A 13,844-nucleotide genomic window follows, 5' to 3' on the forward strand; every position below is an offset into this window, starting at 1 on the left:
ATTTATCCTGGTTTTGTAGGTTCACATCAATCATGGTTCCATAATAGAAGGTGAATCAACATTAACTGATGATATTTTCAACTCACATATTATCATTTTCTTTTTTATCGTTGTATATTAAAATATTTTAAAATTATCATTATCAGTAACTGTTAGGTGAGTTGTCTTGAAAACTGATTACTGTTTAACTTCTTTAGTGTTTGGATGTTCTGAATGCCAAGGGGAAAGTCATGATAATAATGATAGTAAAAATCTTTCAAAAACTAAAGAGAATGATAAACATACTATTAAAGATTATATCAGAAACAAATTTATTAATATTATCTTATGTCTTTAAATTACTGTTTTGAATACTGAGAAGCAAATTAATTTCAATTGACTTTGTATTTTCTATTAATCATTTCTTTTCAATCTAAACTTACCCCCCCATCCCACCCCCATGCTGCCCGGCTTGTGGGATCTTAGTTCTGCAACCAGGGATTGAACCCAGGGCCACAGCAGTGAAAGTGCCAAGTCCTAACCACTGGACTGTCAGGGAAGTCCCAAAGCTAGTTTATATAGTACCATTTTTCCATATTTGTTTTATACATTGACATAAAAATAATACTTGCAGTCATACCTATCACTTATACCAAAATTAAAGAAATGTATTTGAGGTTTATGCTTTACATGTAAAGCATCAAGTAATAGAATTATTGATCTTCTGGCCCCTATTTTATTCACAGGCAAGGAAGATTTTGTAACATTTAAGGAATTCTAGGGAGTATATACATAAGTAGAATATTAAATTTTTTAAAAAATTTAAAATTTTTGGCTGCGTTGGGTCTTCATTGCTGTACGCGGGCTTTCTCTAGTTGCGGCGAGCAGGGGCTACTCTTCGTTGCGGTGCGTGGGCTTCTCATTGCGGTGGCCTCTCTTGTTGAAGAGCATGGGCTCTAGGCGCGCGGGCTTCAGTATTTGTTGCACACGGGCTCAGTAGTTGTGGCTCGCAGGCTCTAGAGTGCAGGCTCAGTAATTGTGGTGCACGGGCTTAGTTGCTCCGCAGCATGTGGGATCTTCCTGGACCAGGGCTCGAACCCGTGTCTCCTGCATTGGCAGGTGGATTCTTAACCACTGTGCCACCAGGGAAGCCCCTAAATATTTTTTAAGTGGAAAAATTGGTCCATTTTATATTGGCCATATTTTTTAAGTGTAGTCCAAGTCCATACAGCAAATAAACTTTATAATTAAAAAGAGATGAAATTAGCACATAGTTAACCTGGTAAATAATGTGATTTCTTTCCATGTTTTAATTTCTACTGGAACTCAAAAATTTTATGGAGTAGTGTATCTCACAAACAACATTAGGATTTTGATTTCTTTCATGAAAAATATATGTACATTCACAATTGATCTCAGTTATGATTTATCAGTAATAGCAACTTGAAGAAATGCCTGTCTAGATGCATCTAATTTGCAAATAGTGCCATTTCCACATTACAGTTTTTGAGTTAACATTAAAAGTAAGTAGGTAATATAGAGAAAAATGAAAGAAATGGATTTTCAGTAATTTGAAAATCAGCCTTCGAAATGGATCTCAGACAAGAATGCTTTTCAAATAGTTTTAGTTACTTTGAAAATAATATCAACAAAAGCCAATATTAAATACTGCAAATAGGAATATAAACTTGTTTTATGAGTAACGTAAAGACTAGTATACAAACATCGCATCAAAATAGTAGAGAAAAAGTCAATAATTTTAGTAAGTAATATTTAAATATGGAAAGAAATGAAAAATCTAAAACTCTTAAAGTCAGGGATTATACAAACCCTAAATAGAATAGACCAATACAAATCATTCTAGTAAAGATTGGGTGTCACAATTTCAGTAGTATTGATTTTGCAATATTTTAATTAAAGTTGATATATTTTATTAAAATTTTAGTGATATATTTGATTAGAGTAGGGAAAATAATACATAAGAGTCATTGAAATTGGGAAATATTTAACGAATGTAAGGTAAATAAAGCAGAACAAAGTAAAATACTCCCCTTTCATCCACATGATGGCTCTGGACACCGCAAGTTTTTTTGGTTTGTTTGTTTTTAGCAACAAAGGAATACAGAGAGCTTATTTTCCTTAGAAAGGAAAAAAGCCACTCCATTTTTTTTCACACTGCTGAAGCTCAAAAGGTGAGCAAATACAAAATTATATCAAATTGGGAGTTAAGTTTCCAAAAGCTATATGGTAGTGCAATAGACATTTGAATATTGCAACGAATTTGCGATGGTATATTCCCAGAGAAGAGGTGCGGGATCCCGGCGCCTGCTGCTCTCGCTTCTGCTCCTCGCAGCCTGGGAGGCGGGCAGTGGCCAGGTGCACTAGTCGGTCCCTGAGGAGGCCAAACAAGGCATCTTCGTGGGCCACATCGCCCAGGACTTGGGGCTGGAGCTGGCGGAGCTGGTGCCACGTCTGTTCCGGGTGGCATCCAAAGGCCGCGGGGACCTTCTGGAGGTAAATCTGCAGAGTGGTATTTTGTTTGTGAATTCTCAGATCGATCGGGAAGAGCTGTGCGGGCGGAGCGCGGAGTGCAGCATCCACCTGGAGGTGATCGTGGACCGGCCGCTGCAGGTGTTCCATGGGGAGGTGGAGGTGAAGGACATTAATGACAACCCCCCAAGGTTCTTGCGACAAAAACAAACACTATTTTAGAATCAAGAATAGCGGATTCGGGCTTCCCTGGTGGCGCAGTGGTTGAGAGTCCGCCTGCCGATGCAGGGGACACGGGTTCGTGCCCTGGTCCAGGAAGATACCACATGCCGCGGAGCGGCTGGGCCTGTGAGCCATGGCCGCTGAGCCTGCGCGTCCGGAGCCTGTGCTCCGCAACGGGAGAGGCCACAACAGTGAGAGGCCTGAGTACCAGGGAAAAAAAAAAAAAAGAATAGCGGATTCTAGGTTTCCGCTAGAGGGCGCATCTGATATGGATATCGAAAGAAACGCAGAACTGAAATACAAGTTACAAGCTAATGAATATTTTGACTTGGATGTTAAAACAAATGAAGAGGAAACAAACTTTTTAGAGCTAGTTTTGAAGAAACCAGTAGGTAGGGAAGAAACGCAAGAACATCGTTTATTGCTGATTGCAATTGATGGAAGAAAACCTGAACTAACAGGTAGAGTTCAGTCATTGATCAATGTATTGGATGCGAATGATGATGCCTCGGAATTTGATAAATCAATTTATAATGTCAGAATACTGGAAAATGCACCGAACGGGATATTAGTTATTAAACTGAATGCCTCAGATGCAGGTGAGGGCATTAATAAGGAAATAGTGTACCTCTTTAGTAATCTTGTTCTTGACAACGTAACATCTAAATTTGCGATCAATCTAATAGTGGGGAAATAACAGTTCAGGGAAAGAAAACTGGATTATGAAGACTGTAATTTATATGAAATTAATATTGATGCCGTTGATAAAAGTCCATTCCCATTAACTGACACTGCAAAGTAATAGTGAAAATCCTGGATGAGAATGATAATAGCCCAGAGATGGTCATAACCTCCTTATCTCTGCCTGTGCAAGAGGACGCCCCACTGGGCACTGTCATCGCCCTGATCAGTCTGTCAGACCACGACTCCGGTGCCGATGGGCAGGTGACTTGCACCCTGATGCCTCATGTCCCCTTCAAGCTGGTGTGCACCTTCAAGAATTACTATTCATTGGTTCTACATAGCGCCTTGGATCGCGAGAGTATGGCGAACTATGAGGTGGTGGTGACCGCGAGGGACGGGGGCTCGCCTTCCCTGTCGGCCACAGCCAGCGTGTCCGTGGAGGTGGCCGACATGAACGACAACGCGCCCGCGTTCGCGCACCCCGAGTACACGGTGTTGGTGAAGAACAACCCGCCCGGCTGCCACATCTTCACGGTGTCGGCGCGGGACGCGGACGCTCAGGAGAACGCGCTGGTGTCCTACTCGCTGGTGGAGCGGCGGGTGGGCGAGCGAGCGCTGTCGAGCTACGTGTCGGTGCACGCGGAGAGCGGCAAGGTGTACGCGCTGCAGCCGCTGGACCACGAGGAGCTGGAGCTGCTGCAGTTCCAGGTGAGCGCGCGCGACGCGGGCGTGCCGCCTCTGGGCAGCAACGTGACGCTGCAGGTGTTCGTGCTGGACGAGAACGACAACGCGCCCGCGCTGCTGCTGCCTGGGCCGGGCGGCGGGGCGGGCGCGCTGAACCAGCTGGTGGTGCGGTCGGTGGGCGCGGGCCACGTGGTGGCGAAGGTGCGCGCGGTGGACGGGGACTCGGGCTACAACGCGTGGCTGTCGTACGAGCTGCAGCCGGCGGTGGGTGGCGCGCGCAGCCCGTTCCGCGTGGGGCTGTACACGGGCGAGATCAGCACGACGCGCGCCCTGGACGAGGCGGACGCACCGCGCCATCGCCTGCTGGTGCTGGTGAAGGACCACGGCGAGCCGGCGCTGACGGCCACGGCCACCGTGCTGCTGTCGCTGGAGGACAGCGGTCAGGCGCCCAAGGCCTCTTCGCGGGCGTCGTCCGGCGCCGCGAGTGCGGATACGGTGTTAGTGGATGTGAACGTGTACCTGATCATCGCCATCTGCGCGGTGTCCAGCCTGTTGATGCTCACGCTGCTGCTGTACACGGCGCTGCGGTGCTCGGCGCCGCCCAGCGAGGGCGCGTGCGGGCCCGGGAAGCCCACGCTGGTGTGCCCCAGCGCGGTGGGGAGCTGGTCTTACTCGCAGCAGAGGCGGCAGAGGGTGTGCTCTGGGGAAGGGCCGCCCAAGGAAGATCTCATGGCCTTCAGCCCCAGCCTGCCTCAGGGTCCCATTTCTACGGACACCGTGAGTCTCAAAACTCTTACAGCAATTTTTCGTCATGTCTTTAATATGAAATATTTAATATTATCCTCTATCTTCTCTTTTTATTTTAAATTATGGCTTTATAAGTAATTATTGTATCCTTTTAGATATAAATTCTCTTGGTACTAATTCATTTACTTATAGTTAAGCTTAAAATTTACTTTGTTTGAGAAAATTGTTTTGCACTATAGTGTTTATTTCAGTAACAATCCCCTTTTTATAAGGTTTTAAAAGTTTGAGTTAATGGACTAGTTTTCTGTGGACCATAGAAAGCATTTGCAGACTGAAATTTTTAGTTGAACGTTTCAATTTTCAAATATTAGTGTTGTAGTAAGATACTTGTAAGATACATACTTGGCATTATTATTTATTGTCAAAGCCCCATGTTGTAACTACATAGAAATATTTAACATCATCGTGTCAATTTGCCTTTTTTGTTCTCCATATACTATCCGTTATTTGAGTATTTTTATTACACATATTGAATTAAGTTTTTCAGTAATATTTGTGCATTGAATGACTCTTTCAAGTCTGTTTAAATGGTTGGCCTTGGCATACTAATGGTGAATTTGATATTTATAATTAAAACTTTTTAGCTCTCGTGGCTTCATTTTATTCATTTTTGAATACAAAATACATTTACATGATTTAAAATGTTTCCATTCTACCTCCAATATCAAACCACTTAATATACCTGCTGAATATTTCAAACTTTCCAATTTCTTGGCTATTCTTCTAGAGAATTTTTCATATACTAATAAACTCCCGTCTCCCATTTTAAGACACAATATTTGTGTTGATTTTCCTTCCCCCTTCATTTAATATAATTTGTCTATCATGACATATTACTTAAGGAGTTTTTTCATTCTTTTTTCCAGCCCATGTTGTCCCATTTTGCAGATATGTCATAATTCCCCACCTCTAACATCAACATTTAGTGGAACAATGATTAGTTTTTCTCTATCTTACTTTTTCTTTTCCAATACACAAATTATTATATTGGTGAGAAATAATCATGAATTCTCACAGTTGGGAAAATCTTAACATTTTTGAGTTAGAAAACGTTTGTATTTATTGTTGCCTTTTGTTTTTAGATTTTAAAAAACTGTACTATGATATAACCACCCCCCTGAGTTTGTTGTTTACGAATACCATTTTTACAACAAAGCCATACATTTTATCTACTATAGGCAAGAGTGCTCTCCATCTCAAATACAGAGAACTGTTTTTCTACACTTCTTTAAAAAACAATATGGGTTTAGCCAGGAATAAATATTCCACATTTCATGACAAAATGTCAATTCCCCTTTTTATTGCTTTCCTATTTCTTGCATTGTCACATGTATTTAATTTTATAAGTACACTTGTATCATACTATTTAAACATTTCTAATACCTCATTACTTTGGGGGAGTCCTATAAATGGAGAGGGCATTCTCACCACTGTGTAAATTTGTAGGTAACAGTTGTCAGCTTTTTAAAAATCAAGTTAAATAAATCAAGTTAATTTAGTTTTGAAATATAAACTTTTTATTTATAACTGAGAATTTTCTTTGCTGGGCGAGGAAGATGTTCACGGATTGACTAAACTTTTTTCTCACACAATCTTCTCCCTTGACTAGATGAACTGTTTGAGTAAATAAATAAACAAAAATATAAGATGTTTCTTATAAGGAGACCAGTATTTTCCTTTTCCAATGAAAAGGAAATTGCATATATGATTTCAGTAACATTGTATAATTTTCTACTTGGAGCCAATAAATAGAATTATTGCAACTGTTCCAGTTAATTGGACTATATTACCAACCTTCTGGAAATTGCTAGGAACTTCAATGGAAAGACAGATTTGATACTTTAATTAACTAATTTAAAAGTTGATATTCAAAGAGATTCTTCACTTAGGGCAGCAATTTATGAAATACCTTAACCACTGTAGAAAACCTTCAACTAACAAGACTGTAGGCCAATATATCTTTTTTTTTTTTCCCCAGTACGCGGGCCTCTCACCGTTGTGGCCTCTCCCACTGCGGAGCACAGGCTCCGGACGGGCAGGCCCAGTGGCCATGGCTCACGGGCCCAGCCTTTCCGCCGCATGTGGGATCTTCCCGGACCGGGGCACGAACTCGTGTCCCCTGCAGCGGCAGGTGGACTCTCAACCACTGCACCACCAGGGAAGCCCCCAATATATCTTTTGTCAAGGCCTTTCTTCCTGTAAGCAAAGGAACCTTTATTTGGGGGCTTATTATTGGTTGTCAAATGAACTCTTTGTTTACTCAAAATAAGTGTAATAGAAAGCGATAAGGACTACTACTTATCAGGATAGATCTAGGTTAGTTATTTTAAGATATTGTCATGTAAGTTATGTAAAATGTTCTCATGTTGGGGGGTACTTTGTATTACAGTTGTCTGTGAGGATTTTACAAGTATATCAGAATTGTGCAGAAGGGTGAGTGTTGGCAAGTGTCCGTTTGAAAATTCTTTTTAATAACTTTCATTGTCTCCTTTTGAGAAAGAGTTTAATTACCTACAGTTGATGACATTAAGGATGAATTCATGGTAAGATGATATTTTGGCATGACTTTGATATGAGTAGAGCATTTTTACAGGTAAAGATGGAGGTAATTTTTAAAAAATTGAACAAAGGTTGTATTGCGGAAGAAGGAAAGCAAGTGATCTATGTTGTCTGCAAAATAGAATATTGGAGAGTAGTTGAAAATAACACTGCCAAGTGAAAATAACACTTGGCTTGTGATCATATCTCAGGTCACATAGAAATGATTCTAACATCTTGGGATTTATTTGTTTAGTGCAATCCAATAAAAGCTGTACCCATGAAGATAAATATGGTGGTATGTGAAAAGACAGATGGACAGATGGACTATAGGCCAACTTTGAATAGGGCAGGTAAGGGAGATGGAGTAATAAAAAATTGATATAGGTGACATGTAGAATGTTCATGCCATTAAATAAAAGGTGAATTTAAGGGTTTGAATTTGGGGGGTATTAATGATTTATCTTCATAATCTTTAAATTGTAATCAAATTATTTTCTAGGAGTCATCAGCATGTATGGCTAAAAATGACAATTATAACCATTGAAAAGGGGGAGGAAGATGTGAGTTTGGGAATACCTTCAATAGAAGTCTTGTCTGAAATGTTGGAAGGGGATGAGAACACAAATAAAAGCATATAAGAGGTTGAGGTAGAAAGAAAAGGATAAGGTCATTTAGGAGCAGCGGAAGGATCAGAGCAGCAAAGCACAATAGGTAGAAATTCCACAAGATGGAGAAGTATAAGTAGAAATTCCACAAGAAGGAAAATATTTTGAGGGGGAGGACTAATATAAGCTGCAGAGAAATTAAGAAATGTTGTAAAGAATATGTGCTAAAATTTTCAGCCTCCATTATTAAATTAAAAAATATTATTAGGAGTAGTTGATGTTCACTCAACAAAGAAAGAATGGACTTTGATAATCTATAAGGTTTTTAAAATTTGGGTAAAACTTGCTAATTTAAAATTACACTCTTTTCTCAAAATATAATAGTATATTCTGTGACAGAAATACATGCACATGTTTCTTCTCTATGCAAATATGTAGGATAGTTTGCACTTCTAATTCCCAAGCCTGGTTCATATCACACTTAAGCTTTCTAAAATGGCTGATACAGTTTTTCCTTTATTGGGAGGAAAGTTGTTTCACTATGAGTATTTTGAACCCTTACCCTACTCTAAACTAATAAAAGAAAACAGACGAGATAAACTGACCCTTCAAATTACAAACATGAGGAGATTTACTATTAAAATAAGGCAAAACATATATATGTAATATAAATATCTATATCTTTAATTTCAAGAACTATAGCGTAGCTTCGTTGTGAAGTCATTACTTACCCTTTCGAGCCGCATGATGTCGCTGTCTACCGTGAAGTTACACTAGCTGTTATTCAAGTCCATTGCTCCCGTTACTGCATCCTTCCACGAGTGTTGAATGATGGCAGGCGCAGAAGAACTGAATTAACAGACTCGGGATCATACAATATTTCATCTTAATGCCTAGACAAGATTTCCTGATGGAACTAAACCAGCAAGTATTTGAAATGCTTATTACACCTGAAGGCCGACTGAGATCCCGGTGTTTGCTTCTCTCGCTTCTGCTCCTTGCAGCCTGGGAGGAGGGGAGCGGCCAGGTCCGCTACTCCGTCCCAGAGGAGGCCAAACACGGCACCTTCGTGGGCCTCATCGCCCAGGACCTGGGGCTGGAGCTGACGGAGCTGGTGCCGCGCCTGTTCCGGGTGGCGTCCAAAGGCCGCGGGGACCTTCTGGAGGTAAATCTGCAGAATGGCATTTTGTTTGTGAATTCTCGGATCGACCGGGAGGAGCTGTGCGGGCGGAGCTTGGAGTGCAGCATCCACCTGGAGGTGATCGTGAACCGGCCGCTGCAGGTGTTCCACGTGGAGGTGGAGGTGAAGGACATTAACGACAACCCGCCTGTGTTCCCGGTAAAGGAACAAAGAGTGTTGATTTACGAATCTAGGCTGCCAGATTCGTTGTTTCCACTAGAGGGCGCGTCGGATGCAGATGTGGGCTCAAATTCTGTCTTAACCTACAAGCTCAGTTCCAACGAAAACTTCGCGTTAGATGTGAAAACAAACAGTGATGACAGTACACAAATTGGGCTCGTGTTAAGGAAATCGTTGGACAGAGAGGAAGCGCCCGAACATAACTTATTCCTCATGGCCACTGACCAAGGCAAACCTGAGCTCACTGCCACTGTTCAGCTGCTGGTCACCGTACTGGATGTGAATGACAATGCTCCCAGTTTTGGACAGTCAGAGTATGAAGCAAAAATATTTGAAAACTCAGATAATGGAACAATAGTTATGAGACTGAATGCTTCTGATAGGGATGAAGGAGCTAATGGGGAGTTTTCATACTCTTTTAGTAGTCTTGTTCCATCCATGGTTAGTAACCAGTTTAGAATAGATCCAAATACTGGAGAAATAGTAATTCAAGGGAATTTAGATTTTGAAAATATAAATTTATACAAAATCCGTATTGATGCGACAGACAAAGGCCACCCACCCATGACTGGTCATTGCACCATCTTGGTGAAAGTTTTGGATAAAAATGATAATGTCCCTCAGATTGCACTGACTTCCTTATCCTTGCCTGTCCGAGAGGACGCTCATTTCGGCACTGTCATTGCCCTAATTAGCGTGTCTGATCTCGACTCAGGTGCCAACGGGCAGGTGACCTGCTCTCTGACGCCCCATGTTCCCTTCAAACTGGTGTCCACCTTCAAGAATTACTATTCATTGGTTCTGGACAGCGCCTTGGATCGCGAGAGTGTGTCGAACTATGAGGTGGTGGTGACTGCGAGGGACGGGGGCTCGCCTTCTCTGTCGGCCACAGCCAGCGTGTCCGTGGAGGTGGCCGACGTGAACGACAACGCGCCCGCGTTCGCGCACCCCGAGTACACGGTGTTCGTGAGGGAGAACAACCCGCCCGGCTGCCACATCTTCACGGTGTCGGCGCGGGACGCGGACGCTCAGGAGAACGCGCTGGTGTCCTACTCGCTGGTGGAGCGGCGGGTGGGCGAGCGAGCGCTGTCGAGCTACGTGTCGGTGCACGCGGAGAGCGGCAAGGTGTACGCGCTGCAGCCGCTGGACCACGAGGAGCTGGAGCTGCTGCAGTTCCAGGTGAGCGCGCGCGACGCGGGCGTGCCGCCTCTGGGCAGCAACGTGACGCTGCAGGTGTTTGTGCTGGACGAGAACGACAACGCGCCCGCGCTGCTGCTGCCCAGGCCGGGCGGCGGGGCGGGAGCGCTGAGTCAGCTGGTGGCTCGGTCGGTGGGCGCGGGCCACGTGGTGGCGAAGGTGCGCGCGGTGGACGCGGACTCGGGCTACAACGCGTGGCTGTCGTACGAGCTGCAGCCGGTGGCGGGTGGCGCGCACAGCCCGTTCCGCGTGGGGCTGTACACGGGCGAGATCAGCACGACGCGCGCCCTGGACGAGGCGGACGCGCCGCGCCATCGCCTGCTGGTGCTGGTGAAGGACCACGGCGAGCCGGCGCTGACGGCCACGGCCACCGTGCTGCTGTCGCTGGAGGACAGCGGCCAGGCGCCCAAGGCCTCTTCGCGGGCGTCGACGGGCGCCGCTGGCGCGGAGGCCGCTCTGGTGGATGTGAACGTGTACCTGATCATCGCCATCTGCGCGGTGTCCAGCCTGTTGGTGCTCACGCTGCTGCTGTACACGGCGCTGCGGTGCTCGGCGCCGCCCAGCGAGGGCGCGTGCGGGCCCGGGAAGCCCACGCTGGTGTGCTCCAGCGCGGTGGGGAGCTGGTCTTACTCGCAGCAGAGGCGGCAGAGGGTGTGCTCTGGGGAGGGGCCGCCCAAGGCCGACCTCATGGCCTTCAGCCCCAGCCTTCCAGCTTGTCCAGTAGTGGTGGATATGGGCGAGCTTCAGGATTTAAATGGTGATCGGCTTTCCAAAGTAAGTCTGAATTTTCATAATTACCAGTTAATATTTATTTTGAAATGTTATAATTGTTTTCGTTCGGTTTATATTTACACTCTCTTTTTTTGAAAAATTTGAATAATTTTACATTATATACGTCTTTTCCTTTTTGTCAGTCATTATGATCTCTTTGGTTTATTAATGTTGACTTAAAGTGGAATCAGACGTTATTAATATCATTCTACACCTCAAGATTTTTGTCTTGAAACTCAAAATTTCATTGGATACATTCATTTGTGATGCATTTAGAAATTTGCATTGGTAATATTTTTTTTCTTATTAATGTTGTAGAGCTTTCATTACTTTCCATTTGAACTTCAGGAGGGTTATTTCACAGTTACTCATTTTTTAATAATATATTGACATTTCAACGTCACTTTATTACACTTTTATCCTTTCAGCTTCCTTCTTCCTTCCTTTCTTTCCTTCTTTCTTTTTTTTGTTTTAATGCTTCTGTTTCACCAACACTTTCAAGTTATCCACTTTGTTTAAGGGCCCTGTTCATCATATCTTAATCTAGATTCCTTTTGGGGCCTGGTGATTCCAAGAGTCCAAGAGTCTGTAGTGCTTATTTACTGTTGGCCTTTTAAACCATTTAGAGACAAAGTACATAGTATTAGTTATCAGACTGAATACTTCTGATTGGGTTGAAGAAGTGAATGGGGAAATTTCACACTCTTACAACTACCATGTGACACCCATGGTTATTGCTCAGCTTATCAGGGATTCAAATATCAGACAAATAGTAATTCAACAGAATGTGAACTTTGACCAAGTACATTCATGTAAAATCTGCATTGAACTCTCAAACACTGCAAATCACTTATTTATGTTTGATTTTTATTTGGTGGGTTCCTTTCATAGAACTATTTCTTCTAATTTAATGCTTTCATTATTCACTCTGTATTATGATTTAAACTCTTCACTGTTTCTTTACATGCAGGAAGCAGAGAATAGTGTTTATTGTTGTGAGTTTTGAAGCCATCCTTCCTTGCCTAAATTCCCCCCTACCAATTTTGTTCTGTGCAGCCTTGCTTAACCTCTCATTTTTCAATTTTCCACCTGTAAAGCTGGGATGATAAATAGTAATACCTATCACAGGTAAATGCTGAAGTACTTAGTAAGTTGATACTTATAAAGTGCTTATGATAGTATTAGCTAAATAGTAAGAGCTTGATCAATTTGGCTATTAATATTCTGAAGAGGAATAGGAAAATCTAAAATGTCAGAAGGTCATCATTATGGCTTCTATATTATTTTTATTTTATGTAAAGGCTATTTATGGCCTCCCTATAAATAATTAATTTAAGATGTATTTTAATTAATCCAAGATGACTCTAACATTTTGAATGCCATTGAAGAAAATTTTGATCCATTTTTTCTATGTTGAAAATTGAATTAAGATTTTGGCAGTGGAAAAGCATTTTGGATTTAAAAAATACATTTAAGCTGCTGAGCCTTTGGTGCTTTGCTGAAGGTGATTTTAACTTTTTGTGTTGTCCATGTTTTCCTAGGAAGTATTAGACTACCTTAAACTGGAATGGCATATTTTCCTACATTTACAAGTTGTCCAGGGTCCATCAGAGGACTGAACTGGGGTTTGTGCTCCCCAATATTTTCATTTTCTATTTTTGAAAAGGTGGAAACCATTGGTAGCGTTTCTGATTTTTAAAAATAAGTAAGCACACAATAGTTTTGTTTTGGTTTTTTTTTGGTGGCGTTGGGTCTTCGTTGCTGCACGCGGGCTTTCTCTAATTGAGGCGAACGGGGGCTACTCTTCATTGCAGCGCGCGGGCTTCTCACTGCGGTGGCTTCTCTTGTTGCGGAGCACAGGCTCCAGGCGCGCGGGCTTCAGTAGTTGTGGTGCACAGGCTTAGTTGCTCCGCGGAATGTGGAATCTTCCCGGACCAGGGCTTGAACCCGTGTACCCTGAATTGGCAGGCGGATTCTTAACCACTGCGCCAGCACAGGCTTAGTTGCTCCGCGGAATGTGGAATCTTCCCGGACCAGGGCTTGAACTCGTGTACCCTGAATTGGCAGTCGGATTCTTAACCACTGCGCCACCAGGGAAGCCCCACACAATAGTTTTTAAACACATACTTAAAAGTGACAAATAGACTATTGTTGTATAATCAATAAAGAGCGTCATTTGTATAAATAGTGATATCTAACAACCATAAAAATAGTATGCTTTCTTAGGAAATAGAGAAGAACCATAGGCATCACTCTTGAGTAAACATTTAGAAAATATTCTAGGATGGTCTCTAAGGACATGATGCTGTGTCAAGAATGATTGAATTAACAAGACCCAGCCCCTGGCTTCAAGAAGTTTATAGAAAAATAAAGATATCTGTCATACATAAATATAACCATCTTAGAGGCAGAATATTATAAGAGATACAAGAGATGTAAATCACTGTGATTGTATTGAACAGAAATATCCACCTATTTCCCTTGTTGAAGGAGTCCTTCAAGAG

General features: G+C 42.8%; 2 protein-coding genes across 3 annotated transcripts in view; both read left to right on the plus strand.

Annotated features, from left to right (window-relative positions):
• Positions 1–13,844, plus strand: part of LOC309819592 (protocadherin alpha-C2) — a gene marked incomplete at its 5' end in the record, with an annotated part of 157,208 nt that overhangs the window by 10,850 nt on the left and 132,514 nt on the right. The window contains one exon of one of the 2 annotated variants that reach the window (XM_082649922.1): positions 8,950–11,343. The exons of the other annotated variant lie outside the window; for it this stretch is intronic. Coding sequence (XP_082506048.1) covers positions 8,950–11,343 — 2,394 coding nt within the window. Of the gene's footprint in view, positions 1–8,949; positions 11,344–13,844 lie in introns of those variants that run through there. 2 annotated transcript variants of the gene reach the window in all.
• Positions 2,266–4,944, plus strand: LOC309820930 (protocadherin alpha-5-like; the record flags this gene model as incomplete). The annotated part of the gene is given in 7 exon segments (XM_082651994.1): positions 2,266–2,361; positions 2,365–2,688; positions 2,691–2,721; positions 2,925–3,368; positions 3,371–3,399; positions 3,401–3,476; positions 3,479–4,944. Coding segments are annotated over 7 exon segments (2,466 nt in total).

Source organism: Grampus griseus, assembly GCF_964374135.1.
Source record: "Grampus griseus genome assembly, chromosome: 3".
NCBI classification, from domain to species: Eukaryota; Metazoa; Chordata; class Mammalia; order Artiodactyla; family Delphinidae; genus Grampus; species Grampus griseus.